The 18,413-nt window shown below is 46.9% G+C and overlaps 1 protein-coding gene across 2 annotated transcripts in view; it reads left to right on the top strand.

The window, feature by feature from the left end:
* The window catches only part of CNKSR3 (CNKSR family member 3), a 167,201-nt gene that overhangs the window by 69,207 nt on the left and 79,581 nt on the right, over positions 1-18,413 (top strand). For both annotated transcript variants that reach the window (XM_069234625.1, XM_069234624.1), the window contains exon 2: positions 793-956. In XM_069234625.1, the coding sequence (XP_069090726.1) occupies positions 793-956 (164 nt within the window). The remainder of the gene's footprint in view (positions 1-792; positions 957-18,413) is intronic.

Below are 18,413 nucleotides of genomic sequence, written 5' to 3'. Positions count from 1 at the left end.
GGTAACAGCAAGCAAGATGGGAGACGCGGCATCACTGTTGTCCACCCATGCAACAAAATACCAATGAGTAGTCTGTAATTCCTGTGTACCCTGACATTTCCATTTTGTAATAAGCGCAAGGGGTGGCCACCATGGTTCAGCCATTTAAAATTTGAATCCTAGTCTTCTATTCCAAAATGGGATTCATTCTTGGTTTGTCACATTTGAACGTATTTTGCTTCCTTTTCAATGTGAATTTTATAGATACGGATAGAGTATATTGGGTTACCATTTAAATATGGATATCGTCTAATGATTAGAATAATTAGCCTAGGTCCGTGTTCCACTAAAGTATTAGTCTGTACAACTGAGCTGTGTAAAGATCCCTTCTTCCTTGCCTGTGAAGCCCCTAGGGTGCTTTAATTTTACTGTACATGGGGATGATTTTGATAGCTTTTGTAAGCTCACACGTACCAAATCTGTACGCAATACATAAATGCCAGATTGTGTTGCAGATTTAAAGAAATGTGCTTCTTCCTTTATTCAAGTTATTGAGACAAAGGTCTTTTGCAGTGGAATCAAAAAGCCAATGTATGAACAACTACATAATAAAAGGCCTGCAGGGCTGACAGGATTTTAGTTCATATGTGTAGAAACCATGAGGATAGGTATGAGAATTGACCGAGTAGCTGAAATCTCTTTTTCCATGGTTGTTCATTCCATGAGTATACTTTGTTTTTATGATCTTATGAATTTTTCTGTGGTGTAAATTCTTCCACTTTCTCCCACTCACACCTCTCGTTTTCTCTTTAGGTCTGGATGACTCTTTACAGTGCTACGTCCCCAACTTTGAACGTGAGAAGATAAACGGTGAACAGCTGCTACAGATTTCCCACCAGGATCTTGAGGAGCTTGGCGTGGCTCGCATTGGCCACCAGGAGTTGGTGCTGGAGGCTGTGGATCTCCTCTGTGCACTGGTGAGTTACAAAGTATTTTGGCTATGGGATCTCTTCTTACATCCCTCCTGCTGCTAACCTTCCACTTAGAAAAGTGCCCCACAAAACCCCAGACCTGCGTTTATGCCGACAGATGCAATCAATAAAACCGATTGGCCTATCATGGTGTCACATTTTGACAGATTGAACCTCCACCTCTTCTTTCTTAATTTGGGTTCATAGCCCATAAAACAAAAAATACAAAACTAGCACATCCAATCTACAATTATACCAGAATTAGTGGTTTACAAAGTAGGTTATGTGTTTAACACTGTGTTTATGTTTGTATAATCAGTGCCTGTTGGTTATATGTTAAGAGTTCTAACGGTGGTATCAAACACTGTCAGTTTTGTGAATCTGATACTCTGAGCATCCTGGTTCTGCGGTACCTCCCACATACATTGGTGCAAGTCTGATGTACTAGTTGAGGACTTGGCTCTGCTTTGCCAAAAACATAGGTCCTCTTCTTCCTAAATGGTGTGAAATGTAATAGTTTGTAGCATAGATACCAAAAACTCACACTTATGGATTGCAATGGAGTCTTGGTATGGTCTTGACAGGGCAGTAAGTCTGCCTCTTACGACAGCGGCCTCTTGAAACATCCATTCATGTCTTAATCCTGATTGCCATCACAACAGTTTTTCCTGTATCAAGTTGTACACCTTGTTCTGCCCTGCAAGGTAGGATTAATTTAGGGTCAGATTAATTTGCTTGATGGCTGAGCTTGAATAGTGCTGTATTGCTGCTTCAAGGGTGAATTGTCCGTAGCTACAGATGGGTTTATCGACCTACCTTTGACACTAGCAAAAAGGACAATAGCTCTGCGCTGGAAATCTACGTCCGGACCAAGCTTTGCCAGGTGGGAGTCAGAAACAAACAGATGGACCCAATGTGAAAGCACATTCGTACATATAGAGTCTAAACAAATACTGAGAAACCCTGATGTGGCCTGAGCCTGGGCTATAATCTGGAGTGGCCTTGCCTGGGAGGCACCCCTAACCTAATGGATAGATGCGAGATATGTAGAATCAGAGCGATTATGTTGCTGCAGTGATTCTGGGGAGAGTCGTATTATGTTTCAGTAAAGAAAAGTGCTGAAATATTGGTCAGTGTATCAGCTGAGTACTTAGCTACCATCTTTCACACAAGATATGTGATGCTAGCAAGATGTGTCCAGAGGGTAAACCAGAGCCCTATCTGAGAACTCAAGTTTATTTTTGGAAATGGTTGGCATTGGCATCAAGCATATGATCCTTAATATGGTTGTGAATAGTCTGTACTATGTAGAGGTAAATATTATGAAGTTAACTAGATGTAAGCACGGATCTATGATAGTTTTGACACGTGCAATGGCGAAGACTGAAATTTATGTAGCAAAAATGTTTTAAAAAAATGATATTCTCAAGCATTGGTCCTACAGTGTTTTATTTTATTTTATTTTTTTAATCCCGATGCATATTTTTAAAACTCTCATATCTGTAATTAAAACTCTTTCGTCTGACTTTGGTGTCTTGATTAGAGGAGCCCTTCTTAACCTTCACATCTGCTCTTTCAAGTAGGAGTTCTGGATCTCTGCAACTGCCAACAAGAAAGCTAAAGATGGCTGCTCGTGGGGCGCTTGTTTGTTTTGACGTTTTTTTACTTTTACTGAAAGACTCTGCTTTGATTTGCTTTCCTCCGAGGCAAAAAATTCGTTATCCATGAGTTATACGAATCAGACCCCAATCTGATTAGAATTGGTGATTCTATTTGACTGTCGTGATTGTGTAAGTATCTTCGTTGGAGGTTTGTGCGATGCTGACTATGTTCAGGGATGTGTTTAGTGATGAATCCTATTATCTCGACAAACAACAATCCTATCGTCCAAGTTGGGATCTGAGTTTTGTGTTGATTTCAGGGCAAGACAAAGCAGAAAAATTAGGTAATGTTACATCAGTGCTATGTAACTTGAATTTGTAAATCACCGGTCGGTCTTTTGACACTGGAAAATAAGGCATTAAGGTGGAAAAACCTTAGCAGAAAAGCAACATTACTTATTTTTAAGGTTTTGTACATGTTAATTTTGACATTTAGAGGAAGAGAGTCCCAGAGTTTAGGGGCAAGCACAGACAAAGATCTGGCCACTAATCAAGGATTTACAAACCAAAGGTTTTTTTCAAAACGTTTTAATCCGATTTTCGAACACTAGTACATGATTGATATTCCCTGATCGGGGTCTGAGAGATGCCCAATTAAATTGTTAGGAACAATCATAAAGACAAGACAGTTTCAGTATTCACAAATATTATTCACGACATATCCTGCCTTAATACACACATGAAGTTACTGTAGAATAACGAGTGAGTTTAGAGCGCATTTTGTTTGTGAAAATGCCTTAAACACCCAACGTGTGCAAGAAATGTCTTAAAGAATTAAGCATGACCTATATGTATTTGTGAAGCTGTGTTCTGCCATTGCGGGAAAATATTTTACTTTTTATCTTCTCTACTATTTATACATATCCAGTGTTTAAGGGGGTGTATTAAAAGTTTTATCGCCGGATTTTCAAATATTTTACATGTGCTGTGTCAAACTGGGTCAAAAACGTTTAATTGCACAGGTCCCCAAACTAGGTAATTGTCTGTTTTCTCATAATCTTGGAGAATTCTGTAAAGCGGAACAAGTAGGGAAAATATAACTAAATTCATGGGCGAAAGTCTCAAATTCGAAACATATACTGTTGTATTGCGAAGTGGATGCTTAAAACCCAAGTGGAGATGCTATTGCCCTTGAGCTCGAACAACAGAGGATTTGTGCGGCCTTGTTTCGGACACCCACGAAGGAAGCCTTTCACAAAGCACTCCCTTGGTATCTTTGCGTCACGCTCTCCTCAGAAGCCCTTAAGGTCGCCTGTGACGCAGAGGGGTTTGGAATGATTCGCTGGTTTCAGTTGCCTTGGCTACTGCGTGTACTGTACAAAACATCATTCATTCGCTGGTTCCAGGCAAATCCCTTCACAAGGCGACAGCGCGACACCAAAACGCGCACTCCTATTTTCAAATTGTGTCAAGGCGAGAACAGCTACGAGCAAAAACTAGAAAGCTGCTGTCTGTGAAGGGGGCGCATCACAAAGCTGTCTTCCATATTTTCAAAGGCAGGCGGAGCCTCTGCTTCGTTTTATCCAGGCCTCCGAGCCAGAGGTGTATATAGTTACACCAGTGAGAATGGTGGGAAAGAATGCGCCGCCATTCTTTCGCCGTGACTGGCCCGCATTCCTCCGGTTATGCAACACTTGCTGCATTGTGCGTAGCTGTCTTCTTAAAACGGAAAGAAAGCCCCTGCGCCTCAGACAAGCCAGCAAATTTCCTGTTTTCCGAAGCAGCACCAAAATAGGCTGCACTCAAAGGACCCCTCATAGAAGCCGGCCCAGTGTGCTTTAACTGCGCAGGAAACCACTCACTTCACGCATGTGTCCTGGGCCTATGATCTGATGTGGAGTCTATTGTGCACTACGGTTATTGTGTCCCACCCTTGTGCTGTATTTTTTTTTGTTTTGACTTTTAACGGTCGATCAGTTTATCTTCGCGAGTGAGATCGTGTTTTATTTAGCCCCCCCCCCACCCCCTCGCTTTCAAGTGGAAAGACCCATTCATCCAGAAATGGTACACTTACGAGATAACCAGTCGACCAGCCAAGGTTTGTCTTGAGGTATATCGTGTGTTAATCATATAGTTGTGGCATTTGTCTTTTTTCCTTATCTTCCCCGGTACTTTAGTGGCTTGCCCTGATCGTCATGTGTGACAAGGTGATTTTAAAAGCTTGTCACTCTTTGGCTATTTGCTATGGAACCCTTTGACAGTTCAGTGTACAAAGGGGATATATTGATTATTCAGTTGGAATGAATTCGTGTATTAGACCCTGTAGTACCGATGGTAACTAGCATCGGCAAAGCCAACATGTATCTTTTTGTTTTGTTTCAAAGACCAGACTTGGTCATAGTAGTGCCCGGTAAATAAGGGATTACTTTCACTGCATTCAGTCCTTCCACTTGGAGCACATCTACTCATAAAGTGAAGTTAGCTAAAGTGGACTGCCCCATGCTGTATACTGTAGAAGGTAGAAGAAAAATGCAAATGACGGAAGAAAGGGGTGAGGAGGCCTGGCTGAGTACAGTAAGCATATCATTTTAGTGAAATTAAACGTTTTTGGCCAACACCAGACCTTAAAACAGTAGCCACCATGTTTGTGTGTTCCTGTGCTACAAAAGGGCTTCCTGAAACGTTGTGTTGCAGCTTCAGGCAGGCAGGTTTTGCTTTCCAGTGCCCAGCCTTGGCAGGCTGTGGCCCACTTAAACACTGTCTGGCTGAGGCTCAGTAAAGCCAGCAAGATGGCTCAGTGAGTTGAATGCTTTCTGGTGACATCTACAGGCCACAAGTACAGATCACAGTAAGGCCATCTTGAGCGTCTGTCCTCCCAAGATATGTAAATTGAATACATTTGAATTTAGTAAGAGTAATACATATTATGCGATAAACGGTGCTTAGAGGCAGAACAAAGCACTTGCTACAAACTGGTTATTAGTCTACGAGAGATCCAGTTGTTTTTGCTGAAAGAAAATCCAGGCAGCAGGATAGACTTTAATGTTATTGATTCAGTAGACTATTTTTTTTTAAAGCAGATTGGGATGCCAAGTGTTGCTGTTTATGGAGTTGAGAAACAATCATTGATGTTGCAGAAATATGTTTAATAATAAAAGTCAATCTACCTTTACATGAGATTTGGGACAAGGGCTCTAGTAAATCAGTAGCTGGATTACTTAGAAAAAAAATGCATCTGGAAGTATCTTTTCTTTTAGCTTTGATTGGGGAAAAAAGCCAGAAATCGTATGGACAGAGCTAGCCGGGTGCCAAAACGTAATACTGCGCTCTGTCACCTAGAATTTCCTCTTCTTTTCCTCGGCAGACAAAAGTTAGGATCTTGGGCCCGTTCTGGAAATGCCTTCTTACACTTTGCCTGAGGTTGACGCATCACCCAGAAGGTTCCCATCACTCAGAAGGTTCCCAGGGTAGGCTTGAAAGGTTGATACGCAGACCTGCTTCCCTTCATGTGATGCTATGACAAGTGCTTTCCAAGCCTTTTGCTAATATTCTTTTCTTCTGGGGTTTTGGTTCCATATTTTGAAGGGGAGAGGAGATCACATTTCAGTACAGAATGACCGTGTTTTGTCTTTTTTTGTTTTGTTAATATCCATTCCGAATACCACAGTTTCAGTAACCAAAACTGCTCCACGGTGAATGAAGAACCGTAAGGTCTAAAACTGTTCTTTCTTTTCTGCTTTTTTTGGGTGTCTTTGCAAATACATCCTTTATTAGGTCTACAGGTTATAATAGCATCTGTCATATTTGATGTCTTAATTGTTTGACGTTTTTCATGGCCACAATTAATTTGCTTACCATACAAATGTCACATGCTGTCTTCTGAGGGCGCTTGTTTACTTTTCTTTCTTTGACTTCAAAGTGAGAGGATTTATGTATCAATCTTGCTGGATACTGGGGGTAGGAAAGTTCCCCTCTCAACATACATCATATAATTGAACTCTGTAAATATTTCGGAATACATCAGAATTAGCAACACACATGAAGCACATTTGTTATTTCTGAAGTGTGTTGGAAATAAGTACTTTAATATGATCACCTGTGCACCATGAGCTCGGAGGAGAGATCTAAGTACGCATGTTGGTTTTGCCGTCCTGAGACATCCGGCCAAACTGGCATGCACACTTGCAGCAGTGCCCACCACTCCTCCCCCTGCTGCAGCTTCTGTCCATGAGGATGGCCTGGTCCCGCCTTCCCCTTGATTCGACTCAGCAAGGAAAAATAAAGGTCATCATTTTATTTTTCATGTTTTCACTGCTGAGAGCAGTGGCGCAACGCTCCTCTGCCTTAAAGGAGGAGATGCTGCTGCCCTGTACTACTCTACTCTATGCCAGTGCACTCTTCAACACTCTACACTTGTCGCCACTACAGTACACTACACCACACCAGTCTAGGCCACACCAATCTACTTTGCACAAATCCTCTCTTTGCCACTGTATTCCACTGCACTCTATGCCAATACATCATACTCTATAACAGTCAACTTTATGCCCCTGGACTCTTTGCCAATCCACTGTACCTCACTCTAATCTACTCTACACCATTGCACTTTATGCTGCTGCACTCTACAACACTTAAACCCATTACACTCTATGCTGCTGTATGCCACTGAACTGTACCCTGCACCACTCCATTGTGTGCCACTTCACTCTACTCAAACAATTTATTATATGCCACTTTACTCCTCTCCAAGCCATTCCACTCTGCCACTGAACATTACGCCAATCTACTCTCAACCGCTGAACTCTACTTCAATGCACTCTGCACATCTGCATTGTAAATGCAGTCTATGCCACTGCACTCTACAGTGCTACACTGCACTCTGCCACTGAACTCTACGCCACTCTCCTCTGCGCCACTTCACTCTGCACTACTCTACTCTGCCACTGCATTCTATGGTACTAAGCTCTACCCTGCACCACTCCCTGCTACTGTACTCTGCACTACTCAACACCACTACACTATATGCCACTTGCCTCTACTCTGCACCACTCTGCTCCACTGCACTCTGTGCCACTCAACTCTTTCCCATGCCCTCTGCACCACTCTAAGTCTCTGCTTTTTACTCTGCACCACTCTGCGTCTCTGCATTACACGCCACAGCATTCTTTGCTGCTGCATTGTATGCCGATGACTTCAGTGCCACTGCACTGTCGCTGTACTATGCAAACAACCTACGCCAGCCAACTCTTACTCAACTTGACTCCACACTAAGCCACTCAAATACACAACACTCTCTGCCCCCCCTCTACTCTTCGCCATTCCACTCTGACACTCAACTTGACTCTTCTCTACACTACTAACTTTTAGCCGTGCTAATCAGCAGTCACACTGGTGTACAACATGTTTCAAACCTTGGCAAAGCCAGTAGCTCTTGTAGAGGCAAGACCTATTGGCTTTGCAAATGCTTGTTAGAACTTGTGCTTAACTGATCAGGCAAAATGCCATCTCTTGCAGAAACAAATGTGCAGGTTATTTGAAAAAAAATATATATAATAATAATAAGTGCAGATGTAGAACACAGCATTGGAAAGTAAATCAGAGTGTTAGATGATGGACCATGGTTAAAAAAAAGAAGAAAAAAAAACCCAAAAAACCTGCTGCATCTATTTTGGTGATCAGAGCGGCCCAAGGAAAAATAAAGCAGTAAACCAGGAATAATGTGGAACCAATGGTTGCATATTCTATGAAGTGAGACACACAATACTTGAAAAAGAAACAAAATTCTCAGTGGAATTAGTGGCCAGAGTTCCTGCAGTGGACACTGAAGAAGAGAACAGTAAATATATAAAAGCAGGAAGGCTATCTAGATTGTCACCCTATCTGAACCGAATCAAAGGGTAACAGGTGGGGTACCTCATCGATACCTCCAACCAAATAGTTCACACTGGTTTCCCTCTATGATCCTCTCCTTGGAGGAGTGTACTTAATGTTTACAGTAAACAAAGCAGACTGAAACCTTCCTGCAATAGAGAATATATACAATTCTTAGGCCGTATTTATTCACAACCACATAAACACGACACAAAAAAAATCATATTTACAGGATTTCCTTTCATCCTTAAATTTCAATATTTATTTACAATATGCATCTCAAATAGTTTAGGTTCTTTAAAAGGAGTCATGGTTGTCCACCCACCAGGCACCTGTGGCATCGACTGTAAACCACCATCGGACAGGTGTACTCCATCCTCGTGAAACATTGCCTCTCCTTGAAGGCACCTGTGTGCAACAGTCCTTAGCACTGATGTGTTCAAAAGCCGTTTCATTCAGCTGTTCAGCCGTCTGGCTGATTCATTAAGGGCCTTCTTTGAGCGCCCTGATCTCCAAATCCGCCTAGAAATGATACGGGACCATGCTATGATAGCCCCCTGGACACAGTTTTGCTAACCAGGAGATCTCCACCAAGTCCTCAAAAACTGATCTCCTCCCGATTGTTGGCAGATCATTGCCTCCCACGTGAAGGATGATGAGCGCCGGCAGCCGCCGTCGCAGAACCTCCTCGACGAGCTGGCGAAGACCATCAAGGTGCTATCCAAAGAAACAGGAGACCTGCGCCCGACTGCGATACAGGTTAAAGAACGGTCGCACCCAAAGCACAAAGGAATGTCCAATACCCCAAACACTGGCGGGAGCCATGTGCCCAATGGTAAATTGAGAGGTCCTGAGAACAGAAAGGAAAAACCGTTACACGTGATCATTGGCATGTGTCAAAAGTGCTCCCAGATCATATGGAGGCGTAAATAGCACTTATAGCAATCTGACTTCCAATTTCTTTGACCGTCTCAGTATTGAGCCCTTCTCCCAATGCTGATGTTGATGCGTTTTTTGGTTTTTTTTGGGGGGGTAATATGTATAAGCCTTGCAGTTCAAAGGTCTGAGGGAAAGTGTTTCTCATGTATACACATCCTTCTTTACTCTCTCCTGTATCCCGACCCAGCTGTCACCTTTCTCCTGCTTACTTGCTTCAGACTTGATCCTGTTGTTTATTATTTACGTTTTTTGATCGTTGGTACCCGCTTTACCTCAATGTCGTCTTTTCTGGAGCAGCTGAAATTCGGCTTCCTAAAATACCTTGAAATTCATGTTTCACTTGTTGATGGATGGGAGAACAACGCTGGAACTTTTTTTTTTTTTTGATTTACCATTAATTTTACTTAAGTCTCCCCCACCCCCGCTTGTGCACACGCACACTTCATTCACTTCCCCTTCAGCTAATGATTTAGGCAGTGATCGCTTTGAGAATTTTTTTTTAATTATTTTTATTGTAAACTGGTCGGCTCTATTCTTTTGCCTCAAGGTCAATTGAAACCACCTGCACAGTGAGGGAAATTGGTGTTATGCATACCTTGCACCCACCCCAGCTTACATTTGGAGGATATTTCACCCTTTATCATTTGAAAATTAGGTTTCAGGTTTTAAATAACTTTTGAGAAACACAATGTGTTTCAAATGAATTATTTGATGTACAGAAATGCCCTCGTGCTTGTGTTTTAAGTGAAAGTAGCAGTATTGCTCAAGGGATAGCTTCCATCGATAGTGGAACTATTAATAAAGTGTGTATTACTCCCATTGTACTGAGGCACTTCACACAATTAGTGACTTAACTCCAGCGAACCAGTAACTTCCCATCTTATGAACCTGGGAAGGATTTGGTCGAGTTATCTGTGCTGTTCTGATCTGCCACTGACTCTACACCGGATTGCTGCAGCAGCAAACTAGAAAACCAACGAAGCTATTTTACAGGAATTACTGGCTTTTGAATCTAATTTGTTGCTTTGTTTTTACCTCATAGGATTGCTTGAGTGGTGAGGCGCTGTTCACTGCTAGGGTAGTGCTTCCGCCAATGTTTCGCTATTTGACTCACTTGCTCTTAAAGTTTGACACAAAACGGAGAACACATGAGCACTAAAGAAGGCATTGCTCTGGTACGTTGTTCATATTTGCGCATTACACAGTGTGCCACTGGTGTGACATGGCAGAGCTTTTTATCATATAGGAATGACCCTTCCGGTGGTTCTGAGGTTTGCTTTGCAGACTGGAGCCTGATTTTCCTTATGAAGCAGTGTGAATGGGCTTGCTCCTATCCTGCTGCACTCAGCTCACTCTATTGTGGCTGTACAGCCCCTGAATCCCGGTTTTGGAGAAGCTCTTCCTCTAAAGCACAACACCTAACTGAAATAAATAAATATGTGCAGTGTTTGTACTTAGTTTTCGGGTAATCATATTGGTGTGAGATAATTAAGACCGGTTGCTTGGGCATCTTCCAGGATGATAACACACACCACCCAACAAAAAAATATATATATTTGTGTATGTGTTGCACAAATGGCCTATTTGGGTTATATTGAACTTGTTAGGATTCCTGTTAGTGTATTCTGTTGTATGAAAATACATGCCGTGCACTGTTGGAGAGTTGTTGGGATTGTGAGCAGATGTACTGTGTTGAATGTGGGTGATGCTTTCTTTCTCGCAGTGTGTTGAGAATGTGTGTTGTCGAAAGTCCGAATGGTTCTGGGGGGAAAAACTGGAAACCATCCAAACAAGGGACTGAAGAGTCTGTGGATGTGATAGTTACTCCGAAAAGAAGGCTGTCTGAGATAACATGCAGCGTTAGCGTCTGCCTCTCCACTTAAGTCTTTTAAAAGCAAAAACTGACACCAATGAATCTGAGCCTTTCGAATACCCTATGTTTCCTCCGGAATTGGTAAGGCATCAGAGACTTCCAACTTCTAAAGTGTAAAACATATGGAATGAGTTTTTGGTTAATTGTCTTTGTGATACATTGTCGAGACTGTTGGGATGTATGAAATTGCTTACGGAATTCCCTAGGCATCATCCAGGATGAGGGGGAAATATTTAGACATGCGTGGTGAATTAACGCCACGTTTGGACTGTATTGGGTGTTGTTCGTTATGTAATGGCGTGTTCTGTTGTATAATAATGCATGTTGTGATTTTCTGGGGAGTGGTTTTGGGATTGTGAGCAGGTGTGCTGTGTTGAATGTGAGCACCTCTTTCTTTCTCACTTTGTGTTCAGCGTGTATGCGTTGTCGGTGCCCAGAACAGTGCTGAAAAAACGAGAAGTAAGTTGGAGACAAGGAGAATAAGAGACTTAGCAGCCTGTGGACGTGGTAGTAAGTTTGAAAGGGATGCTGCCGAGGAGAAACCATACAGCATTGGGAAGGATAAAGAATGCACGTGGGCATGCTTTCCTTGACCTCTTGTCAACGGAACCTCTCAGACTAAGGCAGTCATTCTGACCTTGGCGGAGGCCGTCTGCCAAGGTACCGCCGTCAGAACACCGCACCGCGGTCGAAAGAACGCGGCGGTGATTCTGACATTTGCCCTGGGCTGGCGGGCGGCCGCCAAAAGGCCGCCCGCCAGCCCAGGGCAAATCAAACTTCCCACTAGGATGCCGGCTCAGAATTGAGCCGGCGGAGTGGGAAGGTGCGACGGGTGCAGTTGCACCCGTCGCGTATTTCAGTGTCTGCTGGGCAGACACTGAAATACTTTTTGGGGCCCTCTTACGGGGGCCCCTGCCGTGCCCATGCCATTGGCATGGGCACGGCAGGGGCCCCCAGGGGCCCCGCGGCACCCCCTACCGCCATCCTGGTCATGGCGGGAGAGCCGCCATGAACAGGATGGCGGTAGGGGGTGTCAGAATCCCCATGGCGGCGGAGCGCGCTCCGCCGCCATGGAGGATTCTCAAGGGCAGCGGAAAGTCGGCGGTACACCGCCGACTTTCCGTTTCTGGCCGCGGCTGAACCGCCGCGGTCAGAATGCCCAGCGGTGCACCGCCAGCCTGTTGGCGGTGCTACCGCCGACCTCCGCCATGGCGGTAATTACCGCCAGGGTCAGAATGACCCCCTAAGTATCTCAAAACCGCCTGCTCGAGATTCTGCACGTCGCCTCAGGAAACAAGGGACTGTAGGTTTGTTTAGTTTTGTTCCTGTTTTACCCATATTTGTGTGACTGTAGATCACGTTATCTTCTGCTATCTGTTGAGCTTGCTTGTTGTGGTTTCACAGGACAGACTACCTTTGTTACATTTTAACAATACCTTCCCCTGATAACTTTTGAGCTGTACAGTGCTAGGCTCTAGGTTATGTCTCTAATGTCCGGGACTCGGACATGAAGCTCGCCTTCCATGGTACAGACATCACCATAAAGTGTAGCGCTCTAGAGAGACTTTTGGTAAAATTAAATTTATATTCTTGGAATGGACTCGTAATGCATTTTTTGATCGGTGCGTAGTAATGTTCATTGTTTGGCAAATATATTTTATTACATCGTAGAATTTCCTTAATTTGTTCTGCTGCTCCTGTGTAGTGCAGTGCCCAAAAGTCTGTTCTGCTACTGGGTTGAGTAGAAACCGTGTTCTTGCGGGTCAGCGGGGATTTGAACCAGGGTTGTGGCCTTGTGAGAATCGAGAAGCTGATGTACTCGACCCACCTCCCAGCTGTTCCCTGGGGCTCTGGGTGGACATTGACAGCAAATGTAGCCTGTCGCTGTTTAGTCTGGTGCGGGTCCTCGCTGCTGTTGTTCTGACCTTTCACCCGGTTGCAGAAGTTCATCACATTTCCCCTCTATTCTTAGTGGATTTTCATTGAAGTGTTTTAAAGCTTATCACCTGCTGGTTCAGGCTGTATCTTTTATCATTGGCGTGAGAGCTGCCGTGCTTTCCACACTTGGTACGGGGGTAGGTAGCCCCTTCTTGCCAACACTGCTGTCATGGGTCTCAAATGCAGTACGTACTGGATATTACGTGGGTTAACGAAGACCGGCACACATGTACTCGTTGTTTACATATGCAAAATACAGTTTTATCCCGCTTGAGTCGGTTAGTGAATTGAGTTAATCAAATCAAATCAAATCAAATCAAATCATTAGCATTTATAAAGCGCGCTACTCACCCGTGCGGGTCTCAAGGCGCTAGGGACAAAGGGGGTGGTTATCGCTGCTCAAACAGCCAGGTCTTTAGGAGTCTCCGGAAAGCGGAGTGGTCCTGGGTGGTCCTGAGGCTGGTTAAGGGAGGGAGTTCCAGGTCTTGGCCGCCAGGAAGGAGAAAGATCTCCCACCCGCCGTGGAGCGTCGGATGCGAGGGACGGCGGCGAGTGCGAGGCCAGAGGAGCGGAGGGGGCGGGTGGGGACGTAGAAGTTGAGGTGTCTGTTGAGGTATTCCGGTCCCTTGTCGTGGAGGGCTTTGTGTGCGTGGGTGAGAAGTCGGAAGGTGATCCTTTTGCTGACTGGGAGCCAATGCAGGTGTCTCAGGTGTGCGGAGATGTGGCTGTTGCGGGGTACGTCGAGGATGAGGCGGGCTGAGGCGTTTTGAATGCGTTGCAGGCGATTTTGGAGTTTGGCGGTGGTCCCAGCGTAGAGGGTGTTGCCGTAGTCCAGGCGGCTCGTGACTAGGGCGTGGGTCACGGTTTTTCTGGTGTCGGCGGGGATCCAGCGGAAGATCTTGCGGAGCATGCGGAGGGTGAGGAAGCAGGCGGAGGACACGGCGTTGACTTGCTTGGTCATGGTGAGAAGGGGGTCCAAGATGAAGCCGAGGTTGCGGGCGTGGTCTGCGGGGGTCGGTGCGGTGCCGAGGGCCGTGGGCCACCAGGAGTCGTCCCAGGCGGACGGGGTGTTGTCGAGGATGAGGACTTCAGTTTTTTCAGAGTTCAGCTTTAGGCGGCAGAGCCTCATCCAATCTGCGACGTCCTTCATACCCTCTTGTAGGTTGGTCTTGGCGCTGGCGGGGTCCTTGGTGAGGGAGAGTATAAGTTGGGTGTCGTCGGCGTAGGAGGTGATGATGTCGTGCTTGCGTACGATGTTAGCGAGGGGGCTCATGTAGACATTGAAGAGTGTCGGGCTGAGTGATGAGCCTTGAGGTACGCCGCAGATGATCTCAGTGGGTTCTGAGCGAAACGGAGGGAGGTAGACTCTTTGGGAGCGGTTTACGAGGAAGGAGGCGATCCAGTCCAGGGCCTGGTCTTGGATCCCGGTGGAGCGGAGGCGGGTGATTAGGGTGCGGTGACAGACGGTGTCAAAGGCAGCCGAGAGGTCAAGAAGAATGAGGGCGACTGTTTCACCGTTGTCCATCAGGGTTCTGATGTCGTCTGTGACTGAGATGAGGGCGGTTTCAGTGCTGTGGTTGGTTCGGAATCCGGTCTGTGAGGGGTCGAGCAGGTTGTTGTCTTCCAGGAAGGTGGTCAGCTGTTTGTTGACGGTCTTCTCTATTACTTTGGCTGGGAAAGGCAGAAGGGAGATGGGGCGGAAGTTTTTCAGGTCGCTCGGGTCAGCCGTAGGTTTCTTTAGTAGGGCGTTGACTTCGGCGTGTTTCCAGCATTCGGGGAAGGTAGCAGAAGAAAAAGAAGAGTTGATGACGGTCTGGAGGTGCGGGGCGATGATGTTGTCGGCTTTGTTAAAGATGAAGTGCGGGCAGGGGTCCGAAGGGGCGCCGGAGTGGATAGAGTTCATGATGGATTTGGTTTCTTCCGTGCTGATGTGGGTCCAGTTGTTGAGGGTGATGGTCGGGGATGTGGGTTCGGTGGTGTTAGGTTGGGTCTGGTGTCCGACGCGGTCGTGGAGGTCGCTGATCTTGCGATGGAAGAAAGTGGCGAGGGATTCGCATAGATCCTGTGAGGGCGTGACGGCGTTGGCATTGGCGCTGGGGTTGGAGAACTCCTTGACGATGCTGAAGAGTTCTCTGCTGTTGTGGCTGTTTTTGTCCAGTCTGTCGGTGAAAAAATTCCTTTTGGCAGTGCGGATCAGGTGGTGGTGTTTGCGGGTAGCGTTCTTGAGGGCGGTCATGTTGTCAGCGGTGCGGTCCTTGCGCCAGGCTTTCTCAAGTGCGCGACAAGTTTTCTTTGATTCTTTGAGGGTGTCAGAGAACCAGAGGGGTTTCTTGGTGGTGTTCTGTCGCTGCGAGCGTTTGAGGGGAGCAAGGTTGTCTGCGCAGTTGGAGATCCAGTTTGTGAGGTTGAGGGCTGCGACGTTGGGGTCGGTGGTGAGGGTGGGTTGGTTGGCGGCGAGTGCGGCGAAGAGTTGCTCTTCAGGGATCTTGTTCCACTGTCGGCGAGGGATGGGTTGAGTGCGGAGGTGGCGGGTCTCGCGTCGGAATGTGAAGTGGACGCAGCTGTGGTCGGTCCAATGAAGGGCGGAGGCATGGCTGAAGAAGACGTGTTTGCTGGCGGAGAAGATAGGGTCGAGTGTTTGTCCGGCGATGTGGGTGGCAGTGTTCACCAGTTGTTGGAGGCCGAGGTTGTCGAGCAGGGTGGTGGTGTTGGGGTCGTTGTTTTGTTCCAGATGGAAGTTGAGGTCGCCTAGGAGGATGTAGTCCGGTGAGGCGAGGGCGTGCGGGGAGATGAAGTCGGCGATGGTGTCGCTGAAAGGGGCGCGAGGTCCGGGAGGACGGTAGACGAGGGATCCTCTGAGGGTGGTCCTCGGGTCGGTGCGAATCTGAAAATGCAGGTGTTCAGCGGCAAGAGGGGAGTCTTCAGTGGAGGTGGTGACGCTGATGGAGTCTTTGAAGACGATGGCGATACCTCCTCCTACTTGGTTGGTGCGGTCTTTCCTGGAGATCTTGTAGCCTTCGGGGATGGCGGTGGCGATGTCTGGAGCAGAGGAGGCGTTCATCCAGGTCTCCGTGATGAAGGCGACATCCGGTGCTGTGGAGTCTAGGAGGTCCCAGAGTTCAACGGCGTGTTTGTGAACGGAGCGAGCGTTGACTAGGATGCACTTGAGGTGGTTGATGGCGCGTGGGCTTGTGGTCGTAGTTGTTGCGTGGTGGAAGATGCGTTTGCAGGAGTTGCAGGCGAAGGGTCCATGGGTGCGTTTGGGGTGAGCTTGGAAGCAGGTGTTGGAGCGTCCTGGGTTGAGGGCATGGAGGGTGGTGGGGTCATAGCGGATCATCGGGGCTTGGGAGCGCTGGGGACCAGGGGTCATGGCGCGGGCCAGGCGCGGACGGGCGCAGACGGGCTTGCCTCTGGCGCGCCAGCGGCCGCCATATGAGGTAGGGGGGGGGAGGGGTCAGCTGGGGGCGAATGGGAGCTGGGGGGTGGGGGCGTGCAGGAGGTCGCGGCGGGAAAGCGCGAGGGAGGGGGGGGGGGGACAGGTAGAGTGAGAAGAGCTGGGGGAGGGGGGTTTAAGGGTGGAGGGGGGAGAGTGTTAGGAGGTTTAGGAGATTAGGGAGAAAGATAGGTGTAGGGTTGTGAAGATAGGGGAGGGGGGGTTGTAGAGGTGGGTGAGGGTGAGAGGTAGAGTGAGGGGATAGGAAGATAGGTAATAGAGGGGGTGGCGGGAGGGGGGAGAGATAGAGAAATAGGTAGAGAGAAAAGGTAGATAGAGAAATCGATAGATAGGGAAAAAGAGAGAGAGATAGGAAGATAGGAGGAGGTGGAGAGTGAGGGAGTTGGATAGTGGGATAGAGAGATGGAGAGATAGGTAGATAGGAGGAGTGAGGGAGGTAGAAAGTGAACGGGTTAGATAGGGGAGATAGAGGGGGGGGATGCGAGTGGGGGAGGGGGATGAGGCAGGAGCAGGAGGGCAGGCGCGGGGAGAAGAGGACGGAGGAGGCAGAAGAGCGGAAGGCAGAAGAACAGAAGAACTGAAGACCGGAAGGGCTGAAGACCGGAAGGGCTGAAGACCGGAAGACCGGAAGAGCTGAAGACCGGAAGAGCTGAAGACCGGAAGAGCTGAAGACCGGAAGGAACAGAGAGGAGTACAGAAGACGACAGAGGAGAGTACAGAAGACGACAGAGGGAGATACAAAAAACGAAGAAACAGAGTGCAGAATACCACAGCAGAAGTTGAGGAAGAAGAGAAGAGGAGAGAAGACAGGGAGAAAAGGAGTACAGAAGAAGAATACAGACGAGGAGCGAGGAGGAAGAACAGAGAAGAAGGAAAGAGGAAAAGAAGCAGGAGCAGGAGAGAGGGTGAGTAGCGCGGGGCAGAACGAGGGGCTGGGAGGTGGGGGGTACTTACTGTGGGGTGGGTCTCAGGAACTCAGGAACCTGGAGGAGCTGCAGCGGCAGGGGGAGCGACCTACCCTACCCTTAAGAGTGTGAGAGCACGGCTTATTAGTTAACCAACGTGCCAGTCCATGCTACAACCTGCTTTCATACTTTGGCACGTTCAGTGTCCACCCTTTGTCCGCTTGGATACCGTAGAACTATCCTCCATTGCTGACCTCCCACCCTTTGGTGCCTTTGCAGCTTTCTCCGCGGCTGCCCCACGTCGTGCCCATTGTCTTTTTGTGCCCCGTTTTGTTGAGCTTCAGAATTTATGGAATGTGTTCCAGTAGATTAAGGCATGGAATGTTTGAACAGCCGGAGATTTGCAAAACCCCGCGCTTTGTCGGGAGTGCATTCAGTTGGCTCTTTCCCACATATTCTCTTTTTTGACAGGCTTCTCCATAATAGCAACAGAATATCTCTAAACCAATCCTTAAATTTAATCTGCCAGGTTTTACATTGTGCTGTTTACTGGAATTGTTTTGAGCTCTCTTTCTCTAAACAGCCATCTCAGTTTGGAGTTCATAGTTTGCAAATTTAGGAAAGGGGTGCGAGAGGGGCGCTATAATTTGCATGTTTTACAAAAGAGATGGAACATGTTCGCTAATAACACACACCAGTAACTTCCGAGCAATACTTTTATTTTTTTTTAATTGAACTAGAGAACCTTAGCTTTCTTACGTGCGGGCATTCTGAAAACTATCCTGAACAGGTTCAGCTAATTTGTGTATTTTAATCTAGTTCTTGAATGCAGTTTTGCGTCCGGCTGCGGGTGGACTGAGAGCTGCTAATCTGTGATTAGTT

The sequence above is a fragment of the Pleurodeles waltl genome, chromosome 5 (genome assembly GCF_031143425.1).
Source record: "Pleurodeles waltl isolate 20211129_DDA chromosome 5, aPleWal1.hap1.20221129, whole genome shotgun sequence".
In the NCBI taxonomy this organism is placed as follows: domain Eukaryota; kingdom Metazoa; phylum Chordata; class Amphibia; order Caudata; family Salamandridae; genus Pleurodeles; species Pleurodeles waltl.
Note: the sequence above shows the minus strand (reverse complement) of the source record. Positions and strands in the feature narration are given on the sequence as shown.